Here is a 27558-nt window from a genome sequence, read left to right as displayed (position 1 = left end):
AACGTCAGAGGGAATTTGGACTCTCTGGACTGTGGAGCCGTGCCTAGAAATAAAGAGAGGAATAATGTCACAATTATAATTTAAATCCAGTTTATTACTATCTGACTAATAAAAAGTTAATGTTGTAAAGGACCTTTCATTGTGCTATACTCTTAAACTCTATCATAATTCTAGTACCTGTTCCTATTGTTCACCCTGCTTTATTAAATCTCAAGCTAAACTGTTGCCATCTCTCTGATGCCTCCTGTTTAAGCTCAGTCTTTCCACCTTGTCATGTTTAATAAGTAAGTTGTTTGAGTAAACTCATTGAAAGAAGGAAAAGCGTATCTGGATCTACAGCAGTGAATGCGACACAGTTCCAAATACTTTGATGAACAAAAGCCGTACAGATACTACAGAAGACGGTCACACCTCTGTCTCGCTGTCACACAATGCAGTGGGTGAGGTCTGGGCATGACTGTCTGCAGCAGGAATGCTGTAATGTGTGTTTCAAACTCCTTACATACAGATCATTCTCAGCCTGACAGTGACACCAATACTCAGCTGACTCCAGAAAATACCAGAACACAGAATACGCAAACATGGAGTAAGCGACCTGGACAGGTGAAACTCACGAAACTTTGGAAATGAAAGGTTCTCGGAGAAGTTTCCTTCTCTTCTGGAATTTATATTTAATAACTTTCTGGCAGAACAAACTTGTGTTCATTTGTACTCCGTTGGAACATTTATGATGCACCTCTAGCTGTACTGAAAGTGTGGATCTTTTTTCAGCTACGATTTCACCTCCTTCTTCTTTGGATTGTACAGATTGTACAATACATAAGAAGACCTGTTATAATATTGGAATGATACTCATACTATCTCACTGCGTCACATAGGATCACAAAGGTAAGAAGCCACAGTGAGATGTACAGTTTGTTCATGCCTGTAGTAGGATTTTGTTTTTTTTGTGTGTTTTTTTTAATCCCTGTTTACAGTAACATAAAGAGTTACTTCACATTAGGTACACATTTCCAACAATACACCCCCTATTTACAATGTCATCGTATCTGAATCAGTAATCAGTGGAAGCATCATCAGATTATTGGCTCTTAAATGTAGGAAAACCGGAAGAGAACAAGAATGTTTAGAGGAAGAAACAACACTCATGGTATTTTAGTGAAACTGAAATTAGAAATATGCATAGTTGAAGTACGGGAACTGATACTTTACGGTGCAGACTTGACAATCTATAGGTAAAGACATTACCAGGGCACTGAAACAGTTGCTCTCCATAAATAAAGTGACATACCAGTAAAATTAATGACAGCACATTATCCAGAGGACTCGTGTGTTGCTGTCTCAAAGTTTTTGTGTTTCTGTGAAAAGCGGTTTTTTGCTGCTACTTCTTTTCTGCTACTGATAGATGTAGTAGTAGTGATCGTAGTACTGCGTTTCAGTATGATTACAATTACACCATGAAACCTAAATGCCACTTGGAGGCATTGGTCATAGTCTTTTAGTGGTCAGTCCAGTTGGTGCACTATTTGGTCTTTCTTGACTTACAGCCTTAGTGGACCTCTCTGTTGACTGGTGGCTGGTGCTTGACTCCTCTGGTGTTGCTGCAAATTCCCTTCTGTGCCCTGATAACGTATTGACCTATGCTTCCAGTCATCTTAGTCACTGTGTTTCCTGGCAGGAGCTTCACTGTTGTGCAGAGGCAGGTTCTTGCTCAATAGTCGGATCATTTCTGTATGCCCTTCATGGTTAGCACTGTCCTGCCCATGATTAGCCACTCTGGGTGGGACCCCCATCCCTTAGCAGCTGGCTAATCTGTGCCCCTAGGTAGTCTTAAGTGCCACTAACCTAAAGTACTAGTGCAGTATTTCTACTGTACTGTGTATCAGCATGTAGATCTCTGTGATATACCCTGTAGGGACTGTTTGCATTTCACCATTCACATCCTCTGGCACAGGGGTGGATGGAGTGTTTGTGTGAACTAAAGTAATTGACTTCACTTAAAATGTTTTAGGTTAACAGAAAAAAAGGTGCATTTTTTCTCATATCACAGTGGAGAAACATACATTAAATTTCCGTGGGAATCAGTGTTGTTTGGCTTCCCTTTTTGGCAAGTATATCCAACCACACTGTTCCCTCCAGGAATGTAATGAATTGAGGATGCTGAATTCCTCTTGCTCTTAAGTTTTCTCTTAAGTTCACGGCTTCATTTGGAAAAGTCATCTACTTTTTCTGACTGACAATCAAGACGTTCAGGTCAATAACTTCAACACAGGGAGAGAGCAATCAGCTCAGTGCAAAACACCTTAATAGATTAGCTGCCTGAAACCCCTAACACGACCCCCCCCCCAACTCTCCCTCTGTCTATACACAATAATCATAACCACATTGCCTCAAATCTGTGCATTAAAACACAACAGCCCTTCTCCATTTCCCTGTGCACTACGGACTTGTAGAGTGTTCTTTCTAACTACATAGTTGATGAACAAGACAACACTTTCAACTGATATCAACAGATTTTCTATTAACAAATGAGGACTTATTCTGTAAATTAGGTCAAGAGAAGAATATTTCTACAATTACAAGGCATACACCAATCTGTAGACATTTGTGTTGGTAATCCAGCAAAAAAATGTGATCTTTTCAGCTTTGGCTTCATTCTTGCAGAGGTTTCCAAACGCTTCAACATTAAAGTTAAACCTCTGACCTAATTTGATCCATAATATTTTCAGACCTGAATCTGGTTATATATCACAAGATGTACTGTAATTAAAACAACCCTCTGGCAGTGGGCGGGCCTTAAGTCACACACCTGTCCTGTTGCTCCTGAACCACCTGTCTGCCCAGTCCAGCATCAAAACGTGCTCTATTGTTGACATTGGAGGCAACACGTCCACACTTTGGATACTGGAAATCCTGGACGTTGTGTTCTCTGAAGATGAAAACAAAAATCTAGATTGTTAACAGTACAAAGACTGACAGCACTATCTGTGAAGGGGGTGCTGTTGAACACTCCAATACATACAAATGCAGGTCTAGTAACATTGTCCATGTAGGCTTCTGTTAGTTTCAGTAGACATTGAACCTACTTTCTGCTGAGATTTGAGTCTGTTTCAAGGCGTATCACACAGTCCAAGACTTTCCCTTAACAGGGGTGAACTTGATGGCATCGTTTTGATATGATCTGTAAAGGTTTCCACTTCTTGGGTCCTGATTTTTACCTCGGTGTCTTCCATATACCTCAACCAATGATTGGATACTGCCCATGTAAAAGAGGTCTGATCCTTTCTTGCCACCTATTTCATATAAAAATTTGCTACTACTGGACATACAGGTGAGCCCATGACACAACCACGTGTCTGACTGTAGTAGTTTACTCCCTACTGGAAGTAGGTGTTGGTCAGGCAGAGGTCCAGCAGAGAGCAAACGTGGTCTGGGGTGAGGTAGAGTTCTAGTTGGTTCTGTTTGGTCTTGTAATAGTTTTCTTCTTCCTGCCCTTGGTCCTTACTGGGTCATGTGATGTCGTTGGAGACCATGGTTTCATCTGAGTCCACTTTTATTTCCTTTGCCTTCCATGCAAAATCTTGGCAGTTCTTCACATGCTGTGGTGGGTTGACAACAAGAGGGGCTTGGATGTTGGCCGAGTGTTTGGCAATATTGTAGGTGGCCAAGCTGATTGTGTTGACAATGAGTCTGAGGGACATCCCTTCCTTGTGAATGTTGGGAATTCCATAGATGGAATTTACTTCTTCAGGGTATAGCTGTTAGTAAAAGTGTTGGCTGACAACTTTCTCTTTGTCCAGGTGTGTTAGGAAGCTGATGGTTTATTTTTGTAATTGTTGGCTGAGTCCCTCTTTAGGGTCTTGTATGTAGCTGAGACCCTGAGCAGACCAGTTGTAAAAGGGGAAAATTAACTCCCCCCTCAGATTATAATCCCCATCTCTGTCAAAGAAAAACCTTTGAATATTCCCAGGAAGAACAGTAAATTGTTTTTTGGTTTGGTTTCGATTTCATTTTTTCATCATTTAATTGGCTGTTTCCCCATGCTTTTTAGTTTGACATAACACTGCATAACATTTGCAAAAATTGCGAGAGGCTAAAAAACATAGATGTTGTGTTGATTAATGTATTTGATATCATTTTATCAGGTCTTTTTATGCAAGAATTAGAGCTTTTTTCAGTATCTGACCAACCCTTACAGGACATGCTGCAGGATGGAGTAAGTCACACCATTAACTGATTGGCTTTGTTGTCCTTTCACTAGTAAAATCTTCTGGAGAGGTCCTCATTACAAACATGACATCCCGAGGGACGCATTCGCAGAAACGTGGCCTGTCGTCTTTATTTTCTTGGTGCTTCAAAAGAAGTGACGAACCAGAGATCACCTACTGCCATGACAACGTTACTACTGTTGCCACTGCGGAGCCCACCCTACCCCTGCCCCCTCCTGGAGAATTGGACGTTATCTTCAGTGAGCTGGTGGTGAGTTGAAGAGCATTGTCAACAATCCTTATTTAACAATCTGAACTAAAGGCCAACTTCTTTCCTTTATACCAGGATGAACTGGATCTCACTGAGGAGCACAGAGCAGCCATGTTTAATTTGCCAGCAGAGAAAAAATGGCACATCTACTGTACTACAAAAAGGGTGAGAAATTATGGTTTTATTCAAAATAATAAATTAGGACATTTTATGTTTTAATTTATCTGATTCTGACAAAAAACAAATGTATTGGAGTCACAATAAGATTCTTTGGGGAAATTTTCTCCTTTGATCAGTTAAAACGGTTTTAAATTTGACTGAGCACATTTAGATGGTCATAGCAATCATGCTGTTGCTGTTCTTGTTACATCCAGTGATATTTTTCTATAGTTTGTGAGCTCCTCTTCAGCTTCTAAGACGCTTCCTTTGCACCAATACAGATGCATTTGGAAAAAATCAGACAAGCCCTTCAGAAACCTGGGGGTTTTTTTTACGCAGGTCTTCATGGTGTTGATATTTTGAGTTGTTTGTGATTACATTGAGGACTATATCCATATATAAGTACAGGTACACCTTGGATTATTTTGTCAATTGGTTCCAGGAGACGCGATGTAAGTCAAAAAATGACATAAGTCAAGCTAACTTGTCTCCAGGCTAAGCCAAAGATAACCATTCCCAGTCCTGTACAGTCCCTTATTTATGAATGCATTTCCAATAATACATTGTTTATAAAAAACTATTTTTGCAAACAACTAAATTTTATTTTTTAATGTAGTAGACATAAAGTTGAATTTTTCTGTGTTTTTTTTTTGATAACCAACATATAATTGAGAACAACATAACTCTATACGACATAAGCGGAGGTATACCTGTAGTTGCCTGACAGAACTGGAATAATAAAATGTGCCCAGGCACTTTACAGAGGAAACTCATTTCTTCCGCTTGTATCTGGGCTCTTGTCCATTGGGTCATGACCCAAAGCTCATGACCATAGGTGAAAGTAGGACGTAGATTGACCCGTAAATTTAGAGCTTAGTCTTACAACAGTTCTTTGTTCACCACGACAGACCTAAACAATAACTACATCACTGCAGACACTGCACCCATCCCTCTCCCATTGTCACGTTCAGTCCTTTCCTCACTCCTGAACAAGACCCCAAGATACTTAAACTCCTCTCCTTGGGGAAAAGACTCCCCACCAAACCGGAGAAGGCAGGCCACCTTTTTCCGGTTGAAAACCACGGCCTTGGATTTGGAGGTGCTGATCTTCATCCCACTCACGGTCACACTCAGCTAAAAACCACCCCAGTGCACGCTGAAGGAACAACAGGACAACATCATCTGCAAAAAGCAGAGATGAAATCCTTTGGTCCCCAAACCGGACTCCCTCTGGATCCTGGTTATAAACAGGACTAGTGATAGAGGGCAGTCTTACCGAAGTCCAACATACACCTGGAACAGGTCTGATTTACTGCCGGCAATGAGAACTAAGCTCCGGCTTCGGTCATACAGGGACCGGACAGCCCTCAACAAAGGGCGCTGAGCCCCATACTCTTGAACACACCCTCCGATCCCCCTTTTTTAAAAGAGGCACCACTACCCCGGTCTGCCAATCCAGAGGTACTGTCTCAGACCGCCATGCAATGTTACAGAGACGTGTCAACCAAGACGAGCCCCAACCCTGGGTTTGTGGAGATTGTGTTTTGTTTATTTTGTTGTTTGTTAAAAAGCTAATATGACATGTATTTGTTATCTACTGTACGTAGTTATGGCTATGAGTATGACCCGTGTGCTTCTTATGTGTTTCAGGAGGCTGAGGAGAACAAAAAAGCGACGAGCTGCCCAGAATTTTACATTGACCAGCTCAGGTCCATGGCAGCTGTGAGTGACCTATGGCCCCATGGTGTAGTTTGGACTTCCGTGTTATTTTTTAATGAAAAGGCATCCATCCATCCATTTTCTTGAAGATGAGATTGTAATTGTTTCATCTTCAACCGCATTTCTGCTTTGCGGGTTACTGGTGTCGCTTGAGCCTATCCCAGCTCACTGTGAGAGGCTATATATCTTCTTCAATAAGTTTTGTAACAGTTAATATTATGGACTACACCTATCTACCACTATTCTCTGGATATTTGACATACAGTGATCCCTCGCTTATTCGCACTTCAAGATGCACAACTTCACTACATCGCAGATTTTTAGTAGGTAGTAACATGATACCGTACGCGCATGCCATTGGCTGACAGCACACAGTGATCTGAGACTCACTTCGTGTATTAAAGAAACACTTTCTTTAATACAAAAGCTCTTTAAACAGTCTATAAGAGTGTGGGAAAAGGTAATACTGATATAAGGTAATTTAATATCAATATGGGGAGTGTTCATAAACATTTAATTTACCGTAAATAATAAAATAATTAGTTTGTCGGTATATCACGGAATTTCGTTTTCCGTGTGGTCCTAGAATGCGTTCACCACGAGTAACGAGGGATTACTGTATTTTGTCTGGAAATGTAAAAAATAAAAGTGATTATTTTTTAAAAACTCTGTCTTACCAGAGGAGGACTCTGCTGGCACTGCAGGATGAGGAAGAGCAAGGACGACATAAAGTCATAGACGATCTTAAGACAGCATTGAGGACACAGCCAATGAGGTAGAAGTCTGAAAATGTAAAAACTTCTCAAAGTTGAATGACCTTAAGAATAAACATAACCTGTTATTCTGACTTCTGTCCCCCAGATTTGTGACCGAATTTATTGATCAGGATGGCCTGTCTTGTCTCCTGAGTTTCCTCAAGTCAATGGACTATGAGACCACAGAGTCTCAGGTCCACACCTCATTGATCGGCTGCATCAAAGCGCTAATGAACAACTCTCAGGGCAGAGCTCATGTCCTGGGTCATTGTGAGAGCATAAATATCATTGCACAAAGTCTTGTCACTGAAAACATCAAAACCAAGGTACATCAAGAACACAAACAGCACACTACTAACTTAATCAAAGACACACTACAGAAGTGCATTACTTCACTGCACATAAAAACAAATCTATTTCCTGAAATCATTATTCATCTTTGCTTTAGACGGCAGTTCTAGAGATCCTTGGTGCAGTCTGTTTGGTCCCAGGGGGCCACAGGAAAGTACTAGAAGCAATGCAGCATTACCAGAAATTTGCCTCAGAAAGAACACGCTTTCAGGTATGCTTTGGTTTTCTCACTTTTGTACTTCATTTCATGTTGAGCCAGTGATGCATTTATGGAATATGATTGAAATGATTTGTTCTGCTCAAAAGTCATGTTTATAAAAATGAGCAAATCCCAGAAAAAGTCGTCTCTACATTTTCAAAAGAAAAGGTAGGGACGGCACCCAACAGACAACAGTTCAATATACAGTACTTCACCAATACAAGAAAAAACCTCCACGTTTCATCTTACTTCTCTGGTAACATCCCATATTTCATTAGACTTAGCTTAGTAGCTGCATGATTATTGCAGAAAAATTAAGTTTATCATGGGTTCCAGGAAAACTCTAGTAAAGACAAGTGGTTATATAAGTAGCATAAGCCAAGTTACTTTTTTATGAGGAAATTGCGTCATTGATCAAATTTAGTATACTGCAAATACAATGTTTTTGGTGTGGTGAAAAAAAGTGTTAACACACACTGCCCTCTCCTCAGCAGCTGGTTTGCTGCAAAATGTCACATTGATTGATTAATACATTCTAAAGTGACAATCTCTTTATTATCCAATCATCCAATTCATGATGTTCAATAGACTATTAATTAATTGAAGTATTGACTCCAACAGTAGTTTAGGACATCAACATGTCTGATAAGGCTGCAGAAGAGGTGTGTTTCCTCCATCCAAGGTGTTACTGATGTAAGAAAATCTTCCTCTGGAAGCCATTTTTAAATATTTTCTGGTTTGTTTTGCAGACACTCCTGACAGACATGGATCGATCAACAGGCCGCTATAGAGACGAAGTTAATCTGAAGACTGCTATTATGTCCTTCATCAATGCTGTGCTCAGTAAGGGAGCAGGAGAGGTGAAGATGATGAATTGCGTCTTCCATAATGAAAGACCAGATTAGATTTTGGCAAAGAATACACTTTTAGAAATGAAGTATAACTTAATGATATCTACTGTACTGGCAGTAGTAAGAAAGAAGAAAAATTTGAGGCACTTAAAAATACACATCTTCATATTTTAGAGGCTCAAAGGTAGCATTTTTTTCATAGTGTATATTATTTTACTGCTGTAGCTGAGTCGTCTTTTTTTTTGGACAGTAAAGTCTAGAGCCTCTTCACTGATGAATATTACATGTAGATGTAAAAACTGACAAAACATATTTTATCTTTTCAGACCAGTCTGGAGTTCCGTATACATTTGCGTTATGAGTTTCTGATGTTGGGCATTCAGCCAGTCATTGACAAACTGCACTTCTATGAGAATGCTACCTTGGACAGGTACATAAGGAGCACGGAAGTGTGCTACAATTCTATATGAACAATATTATGACATGAATGTACATGTACCATGATAATCAACTGAGTGCCTTTGGCAGCCAGTCCCAAACATCCTACACTTCCCACTCACTGAAACCATTTTTCAAGAAAGAAGATTTTATCCAAGAATGAATAATAATATTGCGTTTTGTTAATGTTGTTCCGTAATACAGTACATCAAAAACAGATAGAAGTAACCACAGAGCACTGCGAGCACATATTGAAAGTCAATAAATACATTAAAAGAATTATAACAATCTTAAGTCTTTTCGTATCTGGATTGGACTTTTTACCACACTCTGATTCACCAGGCAGGAAATATACAACAGTCCAGAATAGAGTTCAATCCCGGGGCTTCTGATGCTTTTTTATTCAGAATAGTCCTTCCATCGCTACAGCTTTACTAAAGTTATAAATGCAGTAATCAAACATTTCCATTTGGAAACAGGGAGGATAATAATTGCCCACAGCAGAAATTATTTTATTCCTGCTATGGGCAAGGTTTAACACATGCAGGTCCGTCCAAAATCTCTCATATGCCATACATTTAAAGGTTTTTGGTCTGACATCCTCCCCCTCTAACGTTTTTGTGCGAACACAATGACATCCTTTTTTAAAAATCAGTGCTTTATGAATTTATTTGTTACATGAATTGATTGCAGACATCTGGACTTCTTTGAGATGTTAAGGAACGAAGACGAACTTCTGATGTCCAAACGTTTCGATGTCGTAAGTGATGTAATAGACTTAAATATTATTTGTCTTATTCAAGCAAAGTAAAATGAGTCATTATAAAAGCTGTGTTTTTATTACATTTCCTCAGGTCCATATAGACACTAAAAGTGCAAGCCAAATGTTTGATTTGATCAGGAAAAGCCTGAGCCATACCGATGCTTACCCTTGCCTCCTGTCTGCACTGCAGCACTGTCTAATGATGCCATGTAAGACGCTCTATTTTGACATTAAGGTACCACCATGAAATGAACCATTAATGCTTCCTCCTGTTGACTTCTCTGTGTGTCTGCAGTCATGCAAAGCAGCAGCTCACTTCAGTACTGGATGTTGCTGGACAGGATCGTTCAGCAGCTTGTCCTTCAGACAGACAAAGGGGAAAACCCTGATGTTGCACCACTGGAGAATTTCAATGTTAAAAATATTGTACGCATGTAAGTTCCAAGTGTTCCTGTCTGCATCTGCACGGCATTTGACTTTTAAATTTTGACATTTATTAATGACAGATTCAAACCTCACCTCTTTCCCGTAGCAAGCTGGGATAGATTCAAGCAGACCCATAACCCACAAGGCTGCTGTAGACGATTGCGATCATCTCGTATACAAGAAAATGAATAGAATAATAATTGATAATTGATATAATAATGATGATTATAAATTATTATTATTATTATTATTAATATAAATATTATTAATGATCAAAATTATTATTATTTTAATAAAAATCAAAATAATGATAATGGGAAGCACAGTGGTGCAGTGATTAGCATTGTTACTTTGAACCCCAAACACAGACCCACACACACGGGGTAGGAGAAACCACATCGCTTAAATGATTTCAATTTAGTGTGATTTTATAAAAGTTAGAAAATATTCTATTATAAATTAGATCTTCATCTGTAAGTAGTAGTAATGGTGTAGATTTGAACCATGGAAATAATTTTGTCGGTATGTGTGTGTGTGTGTGTGTGTGTGTGTGTGCGTGTGTGTGTGCGCACGTGCACCCACATTCATGTCTCTAGGCTTGTCAAAGAAGATGAGGTCAAACAATGGAAAGAACAAGCTGATAAAATGAGAAAAGGTACATTCAGAAACAGGAAAATAATATCAAGTCATGATATACTGTACTTTGCTGTGTTTACCAAGGTTGGAAAAATGTTCATTTTGAGTTCTTCTCATTGTTCCAGAACATCAGAACTTATTGAAGCGTTTTGAAAAGAAAGAAAGGGAGTGTGAGGCCAAGAATAAAGAGAAGGAAGACATGGTGGCAATGCTGAAAAAAATCAATGACAAGCTGGAACGGGAGAGCAAAGACCACAAGCAAGCCAAGCTACAAGCAGCAGAACTGTCTGCTGAGCTGCAGCGACTCAACAACGTAGGTTCATGACAGAGCATTGAGTCGTGCTATCGTCTGTTTGAACATCTCTCACAATAACCCGTTTCAGATCCTTCAAATATATCTAATGCAATTTAACATAGATATTACTCAATTGACTAAAAACGAATACATGTTTTAAAAATTGTATTAACCAATGAAAAAGGCTGTTCCATACCTACATCACCAGTGTTTCAAGGAGTTCAGCAACTGAATCAACCCATCTAATTACTGGAGACCAGTCTCAGACGTTACAGCTGATTTGCTTCAATGCAAACACATCGGAGGCTGTGTGGATATGAATTAATCTGTTCAGATCATACCACAGCATTTCAGTGGCGTTCAGGTCCAGACGTTGATAAGGTCACCCAAGGCCTTTAACTTGAATCTATTTGAGCCATCAAAGATTAACCTACTCTTACTGTATGTTGGGATGATTGAATGATTGAATCCCATAAAATTTTTATGTTTTATGTCCCATGGATTTGATGATGTGATCCATGATTACTTCACATCCACTATTGATGTCTGTTAAAGTAACTGTCTGTTCTTCTGTTAGGCATCCAGTGTTCCAGGCGGACCTCCAGTGACATCTGATGGTTTAGTCGCTCACGGTGTTGTCCCATCAATACCTCCTCCTCCTTCTGCTTTTCCTCCTTCTGTTTTTCCTCCTCCTCCTCCTCCTCCACCTCCTCCTCCGCCAGGAGGACTGCCAGGTTTGGGCATGCCTCCATTTGCCCTACTTCCTCCTCCTCCTGGAGCTCCAATACAATCTTCCCTGAAGAAGAACATCCCTCGGCCATCCCACCCACTGAAGTCGTTCAACTGGAGCAAACTTCCTGAGGTGCATTTACCACCGCCAACTGTGTATTTCATAAAGTTACTGCTACAACTTTTACAACACAAATGTTACTGTATGTACATACTGCATTTACTACTGCATTGTTGTTGTTACAAGGTTGTTACTTTTCCAAAGTATGTTTTATGTATTTAAAAAAATGGATGTCTGTCCAAACTAATTATACCTAAAAGTATGTCTGTATGCAGGGTGTGATTTGCGTGTGCAGGGGGGCGGGGGGTGTCTGGTTTTCATATCTCTAACTCTGCTGAATCACACCCTTACTGATAAGTGCATTTGTTTTAAATATGAATGTTCAGCTGTCCAGAATTTATCCACATAGCACCTTCCATTGTAGCTGTTATTCCAAAACTTGACCGAACTTCGAGCAGTTTAATGAACAGACAAAAAGGTTAAATACATGCTAACTGTGTACTTGAGGAGGACACCGTAACTTGTCTGCAATTAAGTGCTCACAGCATCACCTTAAATCACTGTCAGTTACATCATTTCCTTCACACCTGCTCTAGGCATTGTGGGTAGCGTAGTCTTTTGACAACATAAACATTATCATGAAATAATCTGTTTTTAACTCAACACAAATATTCAATGAACCGTTAATTCATTCCTTTTAACTAAATATTTGTCACATGAACTGTTCAGCATAATTTTAAACATAATAATAATTACATAACAAATATAAGTCTCCTCAAATAATTTCCAACAACTATTAACTTAAGAAAGAATTAGGCCTGTTGATTGGCTGCGTAGCATCAGTGAACCTGATCGAATCATTGGCTGGACACCTGTCACCTAGGGAGTTATAATACAAAATAGTACAGAAAACAATATTGGTCAGTATTGGTCTAATTAATTAGCTTCCGTCTAAGCTAATTAATTAGCCTCCTGCCTCTAAGCTAATTAATTATCTTAGGGTGAACACTGATAGGATGGGCTGGATTTTTTTTAATTGAGATTCTTTCTTTTTTTTTTTCCTTTCAGAACAAGACAGAAGGAACAATATGGAAAGAGATTGATGATCTGAATGTGTTTAAAGTTCTGGATCTAGAAGAGTTCCAGAGGAATTTCTCAGCTTATCAGAAACCACAGGTAACATTAAACACTACACTATTCCCATTTCACATCATTATTAATGACCTTTTCTCTATCGGTCAGTCAGTCAGTGGGGCTCTTGCGAGGGTGGGGTTGGGTCCTGTCCCTGTGTGTTGAGCCAACCAGAGGAGCCAGTTCTCCCAGCGCTGGCGGTCTTGTGCCAGCTGCTCTGCATCCTCCACAGCGACTCTCTGCTGTCAGAGGCCATTGAGTGCGGGGCTTGCCTTGAGGTCGTTTCCAGCCTGTGGCCTTAGGGTCGAACTGGAGAATGGCTCTTGTTGGATGATCAGGAGGAAGGCTGAGGACATGACCAAAGCAGCGGGTGTGACGTTGCACAGCCAGGCAAGATGCTCTGGGTTGGCACGTGCGGGCTCGAAGCACTTTGTTGGATGTTTTCGATGGTTCTGAGAGCCCAGTTATCATACCCATCTATACTGGCAGCCAGGGTCTTGTTTAAAGGCCCTGTATTTGAGCCGTAGTGCAGAATGGAAAGTATGGCAGAGTTGTAAATTTGGAGCTTCGTCTTGCATGAGATGGTCTGGTGCTGCCAGAGTGGCTTCTGGAGACTGCAGCGCTGATGTTGGCAGAGCTCTTCTGTGGAGAATCTCTGGTTTAAGGTTCTCATTCTCTGTCACTATGGACCCCAGATACCCAAAACTCTTGATGGGCTCCACAGTGTCATCACCGAGCCGCAAGGGAGGTGGATCCGGTCCATCACCGACATGCATGAACTTGGTTTTAGTCAAGCTCACTTGAAGGCCAAGGTTCTCTTCTCTTCTTGCTGTAGAACAGCTTGAGCAAGGCAGCAATCTTGGGTGGTGCTCCAAGGGTCTGTAGGATACTCCAGAGAGAGGCATGGCAGACAGTGTCAAAGTCAGCCTTCAGATCTATGAACCCTATGTATAGACGGTGATCTTTGCAGAAGTCATAGGTCTTCTCTATGATCAGGCGAAAAGCGGAGATATGGTCTATTGTGGCGCGGTTGGGCATGAAGCCAGCCTGCTAGAGACGGCAGCGGCTGCTGATGGCTGGGAGAGCACAGGTGAGCTTTAAAAGCCTCAGGCTAATCAGCCTGATCAGGCACAGGTGTGGAGATGAGAAAAAACTGTGGAGACAAGGCTCTACCCACAAGTTTAGCCCCGCCTCCTGCCATACTCAAGCACTGCAGAGCAACATCACACAAATACCAAACCATGACAGTTACGCTCTGGAACTACAGTGTCACTCCCTCTTATTAGAGTCCCTTTGTCAATCCCTGTGACCATCTACTACAATGGAATTACATGTTTAAGGTTGACCCAAGTAAAAAAGAAATTAACCACTCCAGTGCCATTAAATTTTGTAAGTGGATGACTTGTAGTTGTGCACACTCTGGCCAGTGTGAGTGCCATATTTGTTCACAAACAAAAGACAAAGATCAATGCTACAAGCACTACACTGTACAGTTGCTAGAAAAAGACAAAGCTTTCACGAAACAGCAATGTTCCAAAAGACTCATGTTCTCCTGTTGATTAAGAATTCTTGCTTCAATTCGCCATGTGCTATTGGTCTCCCATCCCTCCTCACAACCCATTTAAAGAGGAGAACCACTTATGCCACCTTGTTTCATCAGTGGCACCATTGCCTTACCTGCTACATGTCTTTTAAAGTTTTTATTAGATATGAATGGTTTCTATATGTACCCTAATTTTGCAACATGCCAATTTTTATTAAGTTACAGTATATAGTCACATCAGACTTGCTTTAAGTTTTTGTGTTAGATTCACACTAGCTCACATTGGATTCTTATTGGATAAACAATCTGCTTTAAAATGTTATTTTAGTTTCTCCATGAGCTTATTGGGCTGAAACAGTCTTGTCAGTACAGTGCATTCTCATTCCTTGCGGGTAATGCGTTACAGAAACCACACGCGATTAACAAATTCCGCGATAGAACCCTCTCCATACTGATATTAAATCACCTTCTATCTGTATTACCTTTTCCTACACTCTTATCGACTGTTTAAAGCACTTTTGTGTCTCAACGTAATTCCGAGACTCATGGAACGTAGCGCACTACTGAATACCGTTAGCCAATAGAATGCGTGTACGGTATTACGTGACTGTCTACCAAAAATCTGTGATGAAGTTAAGTTGCGAGTGTTGATGCGCGAATGCGCGAGGGCGCACTGTACATCCAGTCCTGCATTGCCAAGTTTTATTGTAGTTTATTTGTCTACATATTTACAGAAAACTGCAGAAGAGGACCATACGGCCAAGAAGGTAAGGGAGCTGTCAGTAATCGATGGTCGCCGAGCACAGAACTGCAACATTCTTTTGTCACGGTAAGTCTACATTATTATGAAAGAGGGGGAATGCATGGTACAGTAATCTCTCACAGCTCGCAGTTAATGCGTTCAAGGTTAATGCGTTCAAGGACGCATTGTCATGTAGGCTTAGTATACTATTAACAATTCTATCCATATATTTGTGTTACAGACTGAAATTGGCCAATGATGAGATCCGGCATGCCATCCTATCCATGGATGAGCATGAAGACTTACCTAAAGACATGCTGGAACAGGTGCCAAGACACATCACAAAGAAAAACAACATATGAAAAACATGTTCCGTGTCCACTTTCAATGCAGAAAATCAATACTAGTTTGAAAGGGAGTGTAAGCCTTCCAAGGTTCCTAAAGCAGCGGTCCCCAACCACAGGGTCATGACTGCAATCAAAATCAAACTAGGGAGTAGACCAGATGTACGGAACACACTTCTGGTGTCGTTGTCTCCGGTTACCCCTGAATGGGACCGGCTTGTTGCAGAAAAACAAACTCAGGGCTCCTACAAATTGTCATTATTATTATTTGATTGACTTGTTCGCCCTTTTATATAGAAGTAATGGGAATTTCTCCTACATTGAATAGACTAATTGTAAGTCACTATATTTCAAAATAAACCTCATCAGGGCAGTAACTTGAATCGAGTTATTTCCTATAATTATTTAGTTTACGGAGATATTGATTATCAATTTATGAAAAAAAGGTTGTTTATTTCTGTTGATGTCTGCATTTGACATAAAACCACTGCGGTGATTTATTATTAGAGTACAGCTGAAATGAATGAATTATCGAAATGAAAGCCGGACTGTGAAAATATTTTCTCAGATCTCAGGGTCTGTGACGCAAAAAACGTTGGGGACCGCTGTCGTAAAGTACATCAGATACTATTAGGTGGCAATATTTGATGTACTGCACACTGTCTGTAAGCAGTCAAGTTACATTAGTGTAGAATGCTATGGTTATGGTTAGTGTTATTGTGGTTATTCTGGTCGTATACTTGACTAATAAATGAAATGCACTCATCACCTTGAGTGTTTGTGTGTTTGAAGCTCCTGAAGTTTGTTCCAGAGAAGAGTGACATAGAGCTTCTGGAAGAACACAAGCATGAACTGGATCGTATGGCTAAAGCAGATCGCTTCCTGTATGATATGAGCGGGTAAATATAACCAAAACCATACAGGCTGAACATGTTTTCCAAAATTACAAAGCTAAGGGGACTTACTTGCATGATGGAGTTACTATGAAAAGCATGGAAATTCTTCATCCTGGTTCAATTTTATTTCAAGTCATTGTGTATTTACTCATGCTCATGTGTGTTTTCTGTCATCATCAGCATCGACCACTATAACCAAAGGCTCCAGTGTCTCTTCTTCAAGAAGCTTTTTGCTGAGAGATTGGCTGATGTCAAACCTAAAATTAAAGGTGATGTCTTTAATCTCAGAGGTTCAGCAGTGCCCATGATAGGGCGACTGCACCAGAGGAATGTAGATTCACACATTTCTGTCTTTAGGTTTCTTTAGTTTTGTTTTGAAATACACACATTAAAATACTTTTGACTGCTGTCTCTGAACGTACAAGATTGTCTGTATGGTTTCAGCTCTGAATCTGGCGTCCAGAGAGGTGGTACAGAGCAGTGCACTGCGTCAACTCCTAGAAGTGGTCCTAGCTTTTGGGAACTATATGAACAAAGGACAGCGAGGAAATGCCTATGGATTTAAAGTATCCAGTCTCAACAAGATATCTGACACCAAGTCAAGCATTGACAGGTACACGTAATAACATTTTGACATGTAACAGAACCTGAAGATTAGTGGAAAAAAATGGACTGATCTCAGTTTGAGGGTCCCGTGGGCTCAGAGGTAAAACGTGTTCTATTGAGAATGAATCCGCACTTAGTTCCTTTATTTACCGTATTTTCTGCACCATAAGGTACACCAGATTATTAGGCACAGTCTTAATTATGGGCTCTATTTCTGTACTTAAACTATACATAAGGTGAGCCGTATTTTGGGCAAATGCTAAAATAAGGTAACGGAAGCAAAACTGAGGTTGGTTGAACTTTTTTTCCTACATATTTAAAAATACATATATTATTTTTTGATTAATCTTTTTTCCTGAATCCATTGAAGTCCTCATATTCTGTATCTGAATTGAACAGCTGGGCAATTTTGCCATCAAACTTGCTTGGTTCCCTCTTGTTAAGAGAGAGATTACCTCAGTCATAGTTCTATGTCTGTAGCTGTTTGCTGTAAACACACAGATTCTGTATCAAACAAGAAATCATCAGAAATATTAATATATTATAAACACCTGTGAAATTTGTTTGCTGTTTACCTCTTTTATATTAATTTTGACATTTGATGTACCAGAACTTCAAGCTGATTTGCATCTGTTGTCGCTTGTCTGGTATATTCTTTGTCAAGATATACTCGTCTTGACAAAGAATATTTCTTCTTTTCCTTTCGGCTTTTCCCTTCAGGGGTCGCCACAGCGAATCAATTGCCTCCATCTAACCCTGTCTTCTGCATCCTCTTCTCTCACACCAACTACCTTCATGTCCTCTTTCACTACATCCATAAACCTCCTCTTTGGTCTTCCTCTAGGCCTCCTGCCTGGCAGTTCAAAACTCAGCATCCTTCTACCAATATATTCACTATCTCTCCTCTGGACATGTCCAAACCATCTCAGTCTGGCCTCTCTGACTTTATCTCCAGAACCTCTAACATGTGCTGTCCCTCTGATGTACTCATTCCTGATCCTATCCATCCTGGTCACTCCCAGAGAGAACCTCAGCATCTTCATCTCTGCTACCTCCAGCTCTGTCTCCTGTCTTTTCCTCAGTGACACTGTCTCTAGACCAAACAACATCGCTGGTCTCACCACAGTTTTGTACACCTTTCCTTTCATTTTAGCTGAAACTCTTCTATCACACATCACACCTGACACTTTCCTCCACCCGTTCCATCCTGCCTGGACACGCTTCTTCACCTCTTCTCCACACTCTCTATTGCTCTGGACTGTTGACCCTAAGTACTTCAAATCCTCCACCTTCTTGATCTCTTCTCCCTGTAGCCTCACTCTTCCACTTGGGTCCCTCTCATTCACACACATGTACTCTGTCTTACTGCGGCTAACCTTCATTCCTCTCCTTTCCAGGACAAACCTCCACCTCTCTAGCTTCTCCTCCACCTGTTCCCTGCTCTCACTACAGATCACAATGTCATCTGCAAACATCATAGTCCATGGAGATTCCTGTCTAACCTCGTCTGTCAGCCTATCCATCACCATAGCAACAAGAAGGGGCTCAGAGCTGATCCCTGATGCAGTCCCACCTCCACCTTGAACTCCTCTGTCACACCTACAGCACACCTCACCACTGTCTTACAGTCCTCATACATGTCCTGCACTGCTCTAACATACTTCTCTGCCACTCCAGACTTCCTCATACAATACCACAGTTCCTCTCTGGGCACCCTGTCATCAGCTTTCTCCAGATCTACAAAAACACAATGCAGCTCCCTCTGGCCTTCTCTGTACTTCTCTATCAACATCCTCAAAGCAAATACTGCATCTGTAGTACTCCTGTTTTGGCATGAAACCATACTGCTGCTCACAAATGTTCACTTCTGCCCTTAGTCTAGCTTCCACTACTCTCTCCCATAACTTCATTGTATGGCTCATCAGCTTTATTCCTCTGTAGTTGCCACAACTCTGCACATCTCCCTTGTTGTTAAAAATGGGCACCAGCACACTTCTCCTCCATTCCTCAGGCATCTTCTCACTATCTAAGATCCTGTTGAACAACCCAGTCAGAAACTCTACTGCCACCTCTCATAGACACTTCCATACCTCTACAGGTATATCATCAGGACCGACTGCCTTTCCACTCTTCATCCTCTTCAGTGCCCTCCTCACTTCATCCTGACTAATCTTTGCTACATCCTGGTCCACAACAGTCACCTCTTCTAGTCTTTTTTCTCTCTCATTTTCCACGTTCATCAACTCTTCAAAGTACTCTTTCCATCTTCCCATCACACTACTGGCACCTGTCAATAGACTTCCATCCCTATCCTTAATCACCCTAACCTGCTGCACGTCCTTCCCATCTCTGTCTCTCTGTCTTGCCAACTTGTATAGATCAGTCTCTCCCTCCTTACTGTCTAACCTAGCATACAAGTCATCATAAGCTTCCTGTTTGGCCTTTGCTACTTCTACCTTCACCTTACGCTGCATCTCCCTGTACTCCTGTCTACTCTCCTCAGTCCTCTCAGTGTCCCACTTCTTCTTAGCTAACCTCTTTCTCTGTATACACTCCTGTACCTCCTCATTCCACCACCAAGTCTCCTTATCTACTTTCCTTCCAGGTAGTACTCTCCTACCTGTCTCCCTGATCACTTTAGCTGTAGTTGTCCAGTCATCTGGAAGCACCTCCTGGCCTCCCAGAGCATGTCTTAACTCTTTCCTAAAAGTCATGCAACACTCTTCCTTTTTCAGCTTCCACCATTTCGTCTTCTGCTCTGCCTTTGCCCTCTTGATCTTCCTCACCACCAGAGTCATCCTACACACCACCATCCTATGCTGTTTGGCTACACTCTCACCTACCACTACTTTACAGTCACTGATCTCTTTCAGGTTACACCGTCTACACCAGATGTAGTCTACCTGTGTGCTCCTACCTCCACTCTTATAGGTCACTCTATGTTCCTGTCTCTTCTGGAAGAAAGTATTCACTACAGCCATTTCCATCCTTTTTGCAAAGTCAACTGCCATCTGTCCTTCTGCGTTCCTCTCCTGGATACCAAACCTGCCCATCACATCCTCATCACCTCTGTTTCCTGCACCAACATGTCCATTGAAGTCTGCTCCAATGACAACTCTCTCACTTCTAGGTACACTCTGCATCACTTCATCAAAGTCCAGCCAGAATTTCTTCTTCTCCTCCAGCTCACATCCTACCAGTGGAGCATACCCACTAACAACATTGAACATCACACCTTCTATTTCTAGCTTCAGACTCATCACTCTATCCGACACTCTTTTTACCTCCAGGACATTCCTAACAAACTCCTCCTTCAAGATAACTCCTACTCCATTTCTCTTCCCATCTATACCATGATAGAACAACTTGAACCCTGCTCCTAAACTTCTAGCCGTGCTACCTTTCCATCTGGTCTCCTGGACACACAGTATGTCTACCTTCCTTCTCTGCATCATGTCAACCAACTCTCTACCTTTTCCTGTCATAGTTCCAACATTCAACGTCCCTACTCTCAGTCCTATACTCTTGGCGTTCCTCTTCTCTCTCTTCGTGCGAACACACTTTCCTCCTCTCCTTCTTCGACCAACAGTAGTCCAATTTCCACGGGCGCCCTTTGTATTCTTGACAAGAATATATCATGTGATAATTACTGTGGAATAATGGATTGTAAATGTATGTCATGTGATTGTAGAAACATCACTCTGCTCCACTACATGGTCACTGCACTGGAAAAGAACTACCCCAGTGTGACAGCATTCAGTGAAGAGCTGCCAAATGTTCCAGAAGCTGCGAAAGTCAAGTAAGCATGAACACAGATATGTACACAGGGAAGGGCTCACACACACACACACACACACGCACGCACACACGCACGCACGCACACACACACACACACACACACACACACACACACACACACCACAAACAATATGGATCAGAGAAGACAGGTTGGTGGCATGAGAACAGGGCCCTGAGAAGAAGAACAAGAGCTGGTGTCTCTGATGAGATCAGGAACACAATCAGACATGCATCTCTCAATACTGAATGCCATGAATGCAGGTGGTAGAGATTTTTTATTTTTTTTAAATTTTTTTAATTTTTTTATTTTATGGTGTGTGAATATAATGTACATTCTGATAATATGATATATGTTAATATGTTTCCAATATGTGAATATGTAAATTTAATATGTTGCAGATGTTAATATGTATGTATATTAACTATTTATGTTTGACCCCCCCCCCCCCCTGCTGCCACGATCGCACAAATTTCCCCACTGTGGGACAATAAAGGTCTATTATTATTATTATTATTATTATTAGACCTCCTTAAGTCTGCAAGGATCGGATCTGATATTCTGGAAATTTATGCCATGATGCGTTGACAGATGAGGTAGAAGCTGTGCAACGCAATATGAGAGAATATATTTTATATGTTGTTTTTACATGTTGGTTTTGTTTTCTTTAACTTTTTATTGCAGCCTTGAGATTTTGGAATTAATCAATCAATCAATCAACTTTATTTATAAAGCGGTTAGTCACGTCAACAGACATTCCAAAGTGCTTTGACAGGCAGAGAAACCCAACAGATCCCTCCAGAGCAAGCATAAGCGACAGTAGCGGCGAAAAATTCCCTCATTGAGGAAGAAACTCTGGGCCAGACCCAGGCTCCGGAGGGTGGCCATCCGCATTGACCAGTTGGGTGGAAAATAAATACAATGAAGAAAAGGACAGGGTAAGAGAAAGAGAGAGACAGAGAGAGAATGGCAGATAGGCCAGATAGAGTCAGTGTGTTTATGGTTATAATTAAATTTAATGCAGGCATTGAACTGGGGACGGAAAAGTCAGGCCGCGATTCACCGACTCCTGGGTTGTTGTCTGCTATACATGTTCCCCATCATGTAGTTGGTTAATTCAAAGCACAATTACAGTTGCATGGATGACTGTATGATGGCAAGGAGGAAGAAAGGAAGCAGGACCCCAGCCGATGGGCAGATGAAGGGTGAACCTGAGAAAAACCTCTGAGGACATAGAGCACAGAGACTCCAAGGAAGAAGGCGAGTTAGTAAGGTGTGAAAGAAGACTTGGAGAGAGAGGTCGGGGAGAAGAAGGAGTAACAGAGAGGGTCAGAGAGAACAAGGAGGAGAAAGGAGCTCAATGTGTCTTGATGTTGAGTCTCGAGCTGTGTAGGTCTACAAGAAAAAGAAATTAGCAGCCTAAGCCGCCTTAATTGTAAATTTTTCGGAAAAGAAACATTTTCAGTCTACCATCAAATAATGAGAGGGTGTCTCCCTCTACATCTACATTTGTTTGTCATTTATTGCAAACAAGGACTGTAAACCGCTTTTCAAATATATAGAATTAATGAAACAGAGCAGCACGGTGGCACAGTAGGCAGTGCTGTCATCTCACAGCTAGAAGGTCCCGGGTTCAAGTCCCCTCTGTGTGGAGCTTGTATGTTCTCCCTGTGTCTGTGAGGGTTCTCTCCAGATTCGGTGGCTTTCTCCCACCTCTAAAACATGCACTTCAAGTGAATTAATCATTCTAAATTCCCATAGATATGAGTGTGTTGTGTCTTTCGTGGTGCTCCATGGTGCACCGTCCTCTCACCCTTAAGTCCACTGAAATAGGCTACAGCAACCCCTGTGACCCACAGCAATGGAGAAAGTGGATAAGAAGATCAATGCATGAACGAATAATGGAAATGAAACAAAGTGCATCATTAAACCTCATTAATTCTTTTCAAAATATCCAATTCAATAAAATACACAATGAGGTGATTGTGAGACAGGTGTGATGTGTTTTATTGTGATTGAGTTTTGGAGATAAGCTGAACTGTTTGATTGAGATGCATGTTTGTGAGTGCAGACTCATTAGTGCTCATTAGTCAATGAAAAATAAACTGGCAACCATTGCTTCTTTAGAATCTTGTTCTGCATAGCAACATTACATTAGATTTATTATGTTTGAGTCAAAAAACAATTTCCCTACTTGGATCATTAAAGTATGCTTCTTCTTCTGAGTCAGCTGACACTGACTCCACTTTTATTGTGTCTAGTATGGCAGAGCTGGAGAATGACATTGCCAGTCTCAGATCTGGGCTGAAGTCTGTTGAGGCGGTGAGTGGGTCCAGTAAAAAGCTTTGACTGTTCTGTATCATCTGAGAAACTAACATCACTAATGGCCTGTGGATGTTATGAAGAGCAAAAAACACCGTTGGAAAACCCTCTGTGCCAACATGTCTAGATCAGACTGACTTCATGTGTGTCCATCTCCAGGAGTTGAAGTACCAGCAAACTCGGTCCACTCAGGATCCTGCAGACAAGTTTGTATCTGTGGTCAGTCAGTTTCTCACTGTGGCCTCCTTCAGCTTCTCTGATGTAGAGGAATCACTCACTGAAGCCAAAGAAAGGGTGAGTATGCAATAAAATAACAAGGCTATTTGTCTACTTTATCTTCTGTCATCAAATATATGCAGCATCACCCTGAAGCTAAGTGGACTACATGTAGATATAACCAAAGAGAAGTCAAAACCTCAATAAATATTAATGGGGCATTACAGTGCTTTAAGTCAAGAATGTGCTGTTGTTTCCCCTTAAATACAAACAAACAACTTTGATGTTTTGTTCTTTTGAGGAAGCTTGAATATGTTACAGTAATTTGTCATGCCAACCAAAGACCTGAGAGCAAATGAAATAATTACTGTCACCCGTCCTGTCTGTGTTTGCAGTTCGTAAAGGCGCTCAGACACTTTGGAGAAGACCTGACCAATCTACAACCAGATGTGTTCTTCGGAATCTTCAGCACTTTCCTCGCCGCTTTTGCAGAGGCTACAGAGGAAAACAAGATCATGGCCAGGCAAAAGGAAGAAGAGGAGCGACGTGCACTCCTTGAGGCACAGGTTGGAGAACCAATTTCTCTCAGACAAAACCCGTTAACAAGCAGGCGTGTGGTAGTCATTCTTTGGAGAGTGCATAATTTTTCTCTATTGGATATTTTCAGACATCACTGACTTTAGATCAATGTAGTGAAAGAGGACATGAAGGTAGTTGGTTTGAGAAGAGAGGATGCAGAAGACAGGGTTAGATAGAGGCAAATGATTTGCTGTGGTGACCCCTGAAGGGAAAAGAAGATTGACATTAAATCAATCTGGACGGCAGTGGCTCAGTTAGTAGAGTGGGTCGTCCAATGATCACAAGATTAGCAGTTAGATTCCCGCTCACACCCAGCCATCTCGGAGTGTGCGTGACAGTGGGAAATGTCAGCTCACCTCCCGAGCACTGCCAAGGTGACCTTCAGTGAGGTGACCTTGAACAAGGCGCTGTCCCCCTTTACAAGTTTCTCATTAGGGTGCACCACAACAAAACTACCTGCCACTGTACCCCTCCCCCTTTTTACATGCTTACAGGCCCCTTGTGTGTGTTACAGGGCCTGTACCCACTATATATATGCATGTGATTGCTTAACTGACTAACTGGAGCACATATGTCAAAGTCAAGGCCCATGGGCCAGATCTGGCCCGTGATGAATTATTTATGGACCCCTGGATGACTTTTAATTACTATTAAAACCGGCCCGCAGGCCACACCCACCCACATCCATGTTTTGCACGCACCACCACTACATTCCCCACAATGCACAATGGTAATAATAAGCTACGTATGTAGCCACAGCTGCTCTGGGGAAGACTAGCGGAGGCGTGGCAGCCACCGGACCACCGGAAATCCGCTGGAACAATCACACACATTTACACACCAGTGAGTCCCTTACTGGAGGCAAGAAGGGTAGAGTGTCTTGCCCAGGAACACAACGACAAGTGACTAGGGGAGCGGAAGCGGGAATTGAACCGCCAATTCGACTGTACAATCCCTGGACTTCTATCTTCCTGACTATAACCTGGACATTAATGTCCTCAAGGAAGTGACCCGTGTCTTTCAGGTGCAGGTAGAGTGCTGAGTCTTAAGACTGCTGAGAAGTTCACTCTCCTGTGTTGAGCCATATGTTTGTGGAGCAGTTGCTTATTCTTCCCAATGTACAAGTCACTCCATTCCTGTTACAAAGGACAGCAGACACTACATTGCTAGTTTTGCGATATGGTGTTTTGTCCTTCGAGTTAACCAGTTTCTGTCCCAGTGTCCTGCCAGGTTTGACCTAGTTTACTCAAAGTCAAGGTCATCATCTCATTTTCATCCCCTTTGCCGCCCGAGTAATGTGGTTTTTGTTTCATCTTTTTATCTGTAACGGTTGCGAACCATTTTATCCAACCATGCATTTTCTCTTCTCATGCTGTCTCTCTCTCTTTGGCAGATGAAGAAAGAGAGGGAGAAGAATACAAGGAAAGCACATGAAGAAAAGGAGGATGGTGAGTTTGATGACTTGGTGTCGGCTCTGCGTTCTGGAGAGGTGTTTGATAAGGATCTGTCCCAAATGAAACGTAGAAAAAAACAGAAACATTCCTTTGATGTCACACGAGAGAGACCAGTGACAACGTTGGACCAGTAAAGTGACACCAGTCTGACAGCAGTACCTCATGACTGCTTTTTAACACCAGCCAGAATATGTCTCTGTCACACAGCTTTAACATTTTCATGGTTCCAGGTTGTATACACATGACATAGAAGATATATACAGTGCAGAAATTGTGCTACCAAGTATTATGTAAGGTTGATGGTATCAAGACACTTGATTGACACTTGGTTGATAATAATATATTAAGCCATTGTTAAAACATTCACCAAACACTGGAACATTTAGACATTCTCCAACAAAAGGCAGATGTCTTACATTAGAACACGTGTCAAACTCATGGCCCCGGGGCCAAATGTTGCCTACCACATCATTTTATGTGGCCCACGAGAGCATAAAAAGGTCTAATAATAAATAAGTCAAAAGATCACATTTACCAGTAACTACATTTCCCACATGCAATAATTAAGCCCATTTAACTCTGACAAAAACGTTTTGAACACAGTTAATGTCCTAACTTGTGTTTGGGTGTTATTTTTCTTTATTCATTGGATAGTTAAGTCCTTCATTTATGGAGTTGAATAAATTCAGGGTTATTCAACATTAAGGAGTGGTTACATTAAATTTATATATCATTAATTTACATTTGGTTAAATTTACTGTATGTTACATCTGGCCCTTTGAGGACAGCCATGATGCTGATGTGGCCCTCGGTGAAAATGAGTTTGACACCCCTACATTAAAAGCACAACTTCAAGAATCACTCATTCTACAACAAGACCGCTCACCCTGTGTTTTGCTGTGCTCCCTCCTATTCACAAATGAAGATTATTTACACATCTTGTTGTTTAGTCTCCAAAGTCTCAATGATAACAAGACTCAAGGAATATTCACATTATTACAGTCCTGAGACCAGAAAAGAGTACCCGCACAAATACCTGTATTACAGATGAGGCTGATAAAGCTTGAGTAGAAACAACTTGACCAGTGCATGTCACTATGTGATGCAATGTTACTATCAATGTAAAGATATTGTTATATATGCAGATGATATAGTGATACTACAGAGGATATGTGGTGTGTTTTGGTGGCTGGGACAGACATATTATCCTTATTTTGTCCCTTGAGCGACTCATGAGAAACCAACTCCTACAAAACTATGCAGTATAGTGGAAATATGGTATTATTTAATTTTAGATGACAATATGACATGAAGTAACATAACCTTGAGTCATATTTCATCAGCACTGGTTCATTTTACAATGTGGTGTGTTTTCTTTTTTTTTTCAAATGGTAATTTTTTGTTTTTTCATCTGTATTGAAATAATGTGTGCTGCTGTTCTAGTCATAATTGCTGTAGTCTGAGATGTTGTAACGTGAAAGTAAAAGAAGGCAGGCCTACAAATGTGCTTTATGTGATAGTTCAAGGACATATCCTGTTCAAAAATGACTCCCAGAGTCTTCAAGATGGAGCTGAAGGCCAGTGTAATGCATGAAGTCAACACATTTTAGACAGTTAGAGTTACATCTATTCCAAAACCTTAGACAATCAACCTGCATCTGTCTGATAAGTAATTTTTTGCTAGAATAAACATCTATCCAAATCTGTTTGCTGTGAAGATTCATCAGGTGTGTTAATTCTTTGGACTCACTGATTGAAAGGAAAAGTTTGCATGCCCAGAGCTTCACTCTCATCATCACCCGCAGGTCCAGATCGGTATCTGGGAAGTAGTTTGAGCAGGAAAGCCCAGACATTCTTCTCCCCATCCACTTCTGCCACTTCTCCCCAGCCCAGTCCAACCCAGAGATACTATATAATCCCTCCAGTGAGTCCTGGGTCTGCTCCTGGGTCTCCTCCCAGATGGACATGCCTGGAACTTCTTCCAAGGAAAGCTTCCAAGAGGCATCCTGACCAGACGCCCAAACCACCTCCTCTGTGGAGAAGTAGATGCTCTTGGTTGAGCCTCTAT

The 27558-nt window shown here is 41.2% G+C and overlaps 1 protein-coding gene across 1 annotated transcript; it reads left to right on the top strand.

Annotated features, from left to right (window-relative positions):
* Positions 1 to 532: 532 nt before the first annotated feature.
* Positions 533 to 27186, top strand: LOC137610687 (disheveled-associated activator of morphogenesis 1-like). Its single transcript, XM_068338423.1, has 26 exons — positions 533 to 888; positions 4262 to 4479; positions 4555 to 4644; positions 6289 to 6360; positions 7038 to 7132; positions 7219 to 7438; positions 7561 to 7674; positions 8412 to 8522; positions 8840 to 8943; positions 9645 to 9711; positions 9806 to 9923; positions 10010 to 10148; positions 10737 to 10795; positions 10902 to 11089; positions 11649 to 11933; positions 12930 to 13037; positions 15270 to 15364; positions 15519 to 15603; positions 16414 to 16520; positions 16698 to 16786; positions 16962 to 17130; positions 20815 to 20922; positions 23181 to 23241; positions 23401 to 23535; positions 23853 to 24023; positions 25430 to 27186. The coding sequence occupies exons 2-26, from the start codon at positions 4294 to 4296 to the stop codon at positions 25622 to 25624; spliced, it is 3171 nt and encodes a 1056-aa protein (XP_068194524.1). The 5' UTR covers positions 533 to 888; positions 4262 to 4293; the 3' UTR covers positions 25625 to 27186.
* Positions 27187 to 27558: the final 372 nt, after the last annotated feature.

The sequence above is a fragment of the Antennarius striatus genome, chromosome 17 (genome assembly GCF_040054535.1).
Source record: "Antennarius striatus isolate MH-2024 chromosome 17, ASM4005453v1, whole genome shotgun sequence".
In the NCBI taxonomy this organism is placed as follows: domain Eukaryota; kingdom Metazoa; phylum Chordata; class Actinopteri; order Lophiiformes; family Antennariidae; genus Antennarius; species Antennarius striatus.
The sequence above is the reverse complement of the archived record's forward strand: the minus strand, read 5'-3'. Positions and strand labels throughout refer to the sequence as shown.

Bases quoted from the DNA above. Each gene is read 5' to 3' on its own strand.
- LOC137610687 (XM_068338423.1), top strand. From the start codon at position 4,294: ATGACATCCCGAGGGACGCATTCGCAGAAACGTGGCCTGTCGTCTTTA. The intron at 17,131-20,814 runs GTACACGTAATA...ATGTGATTGTAG, and splicing joins ACCAAGTCAAGCATTGACAG to AAACATCACTCTGCTCCACT. The intron at 20,923-23,180 runs GTAAGCATGAAC...TATTGTGTCTAG, and splicing joins CCAGAAGCTGCGAAAGTCAA to TATGGCAGAGCTGGAGAATG.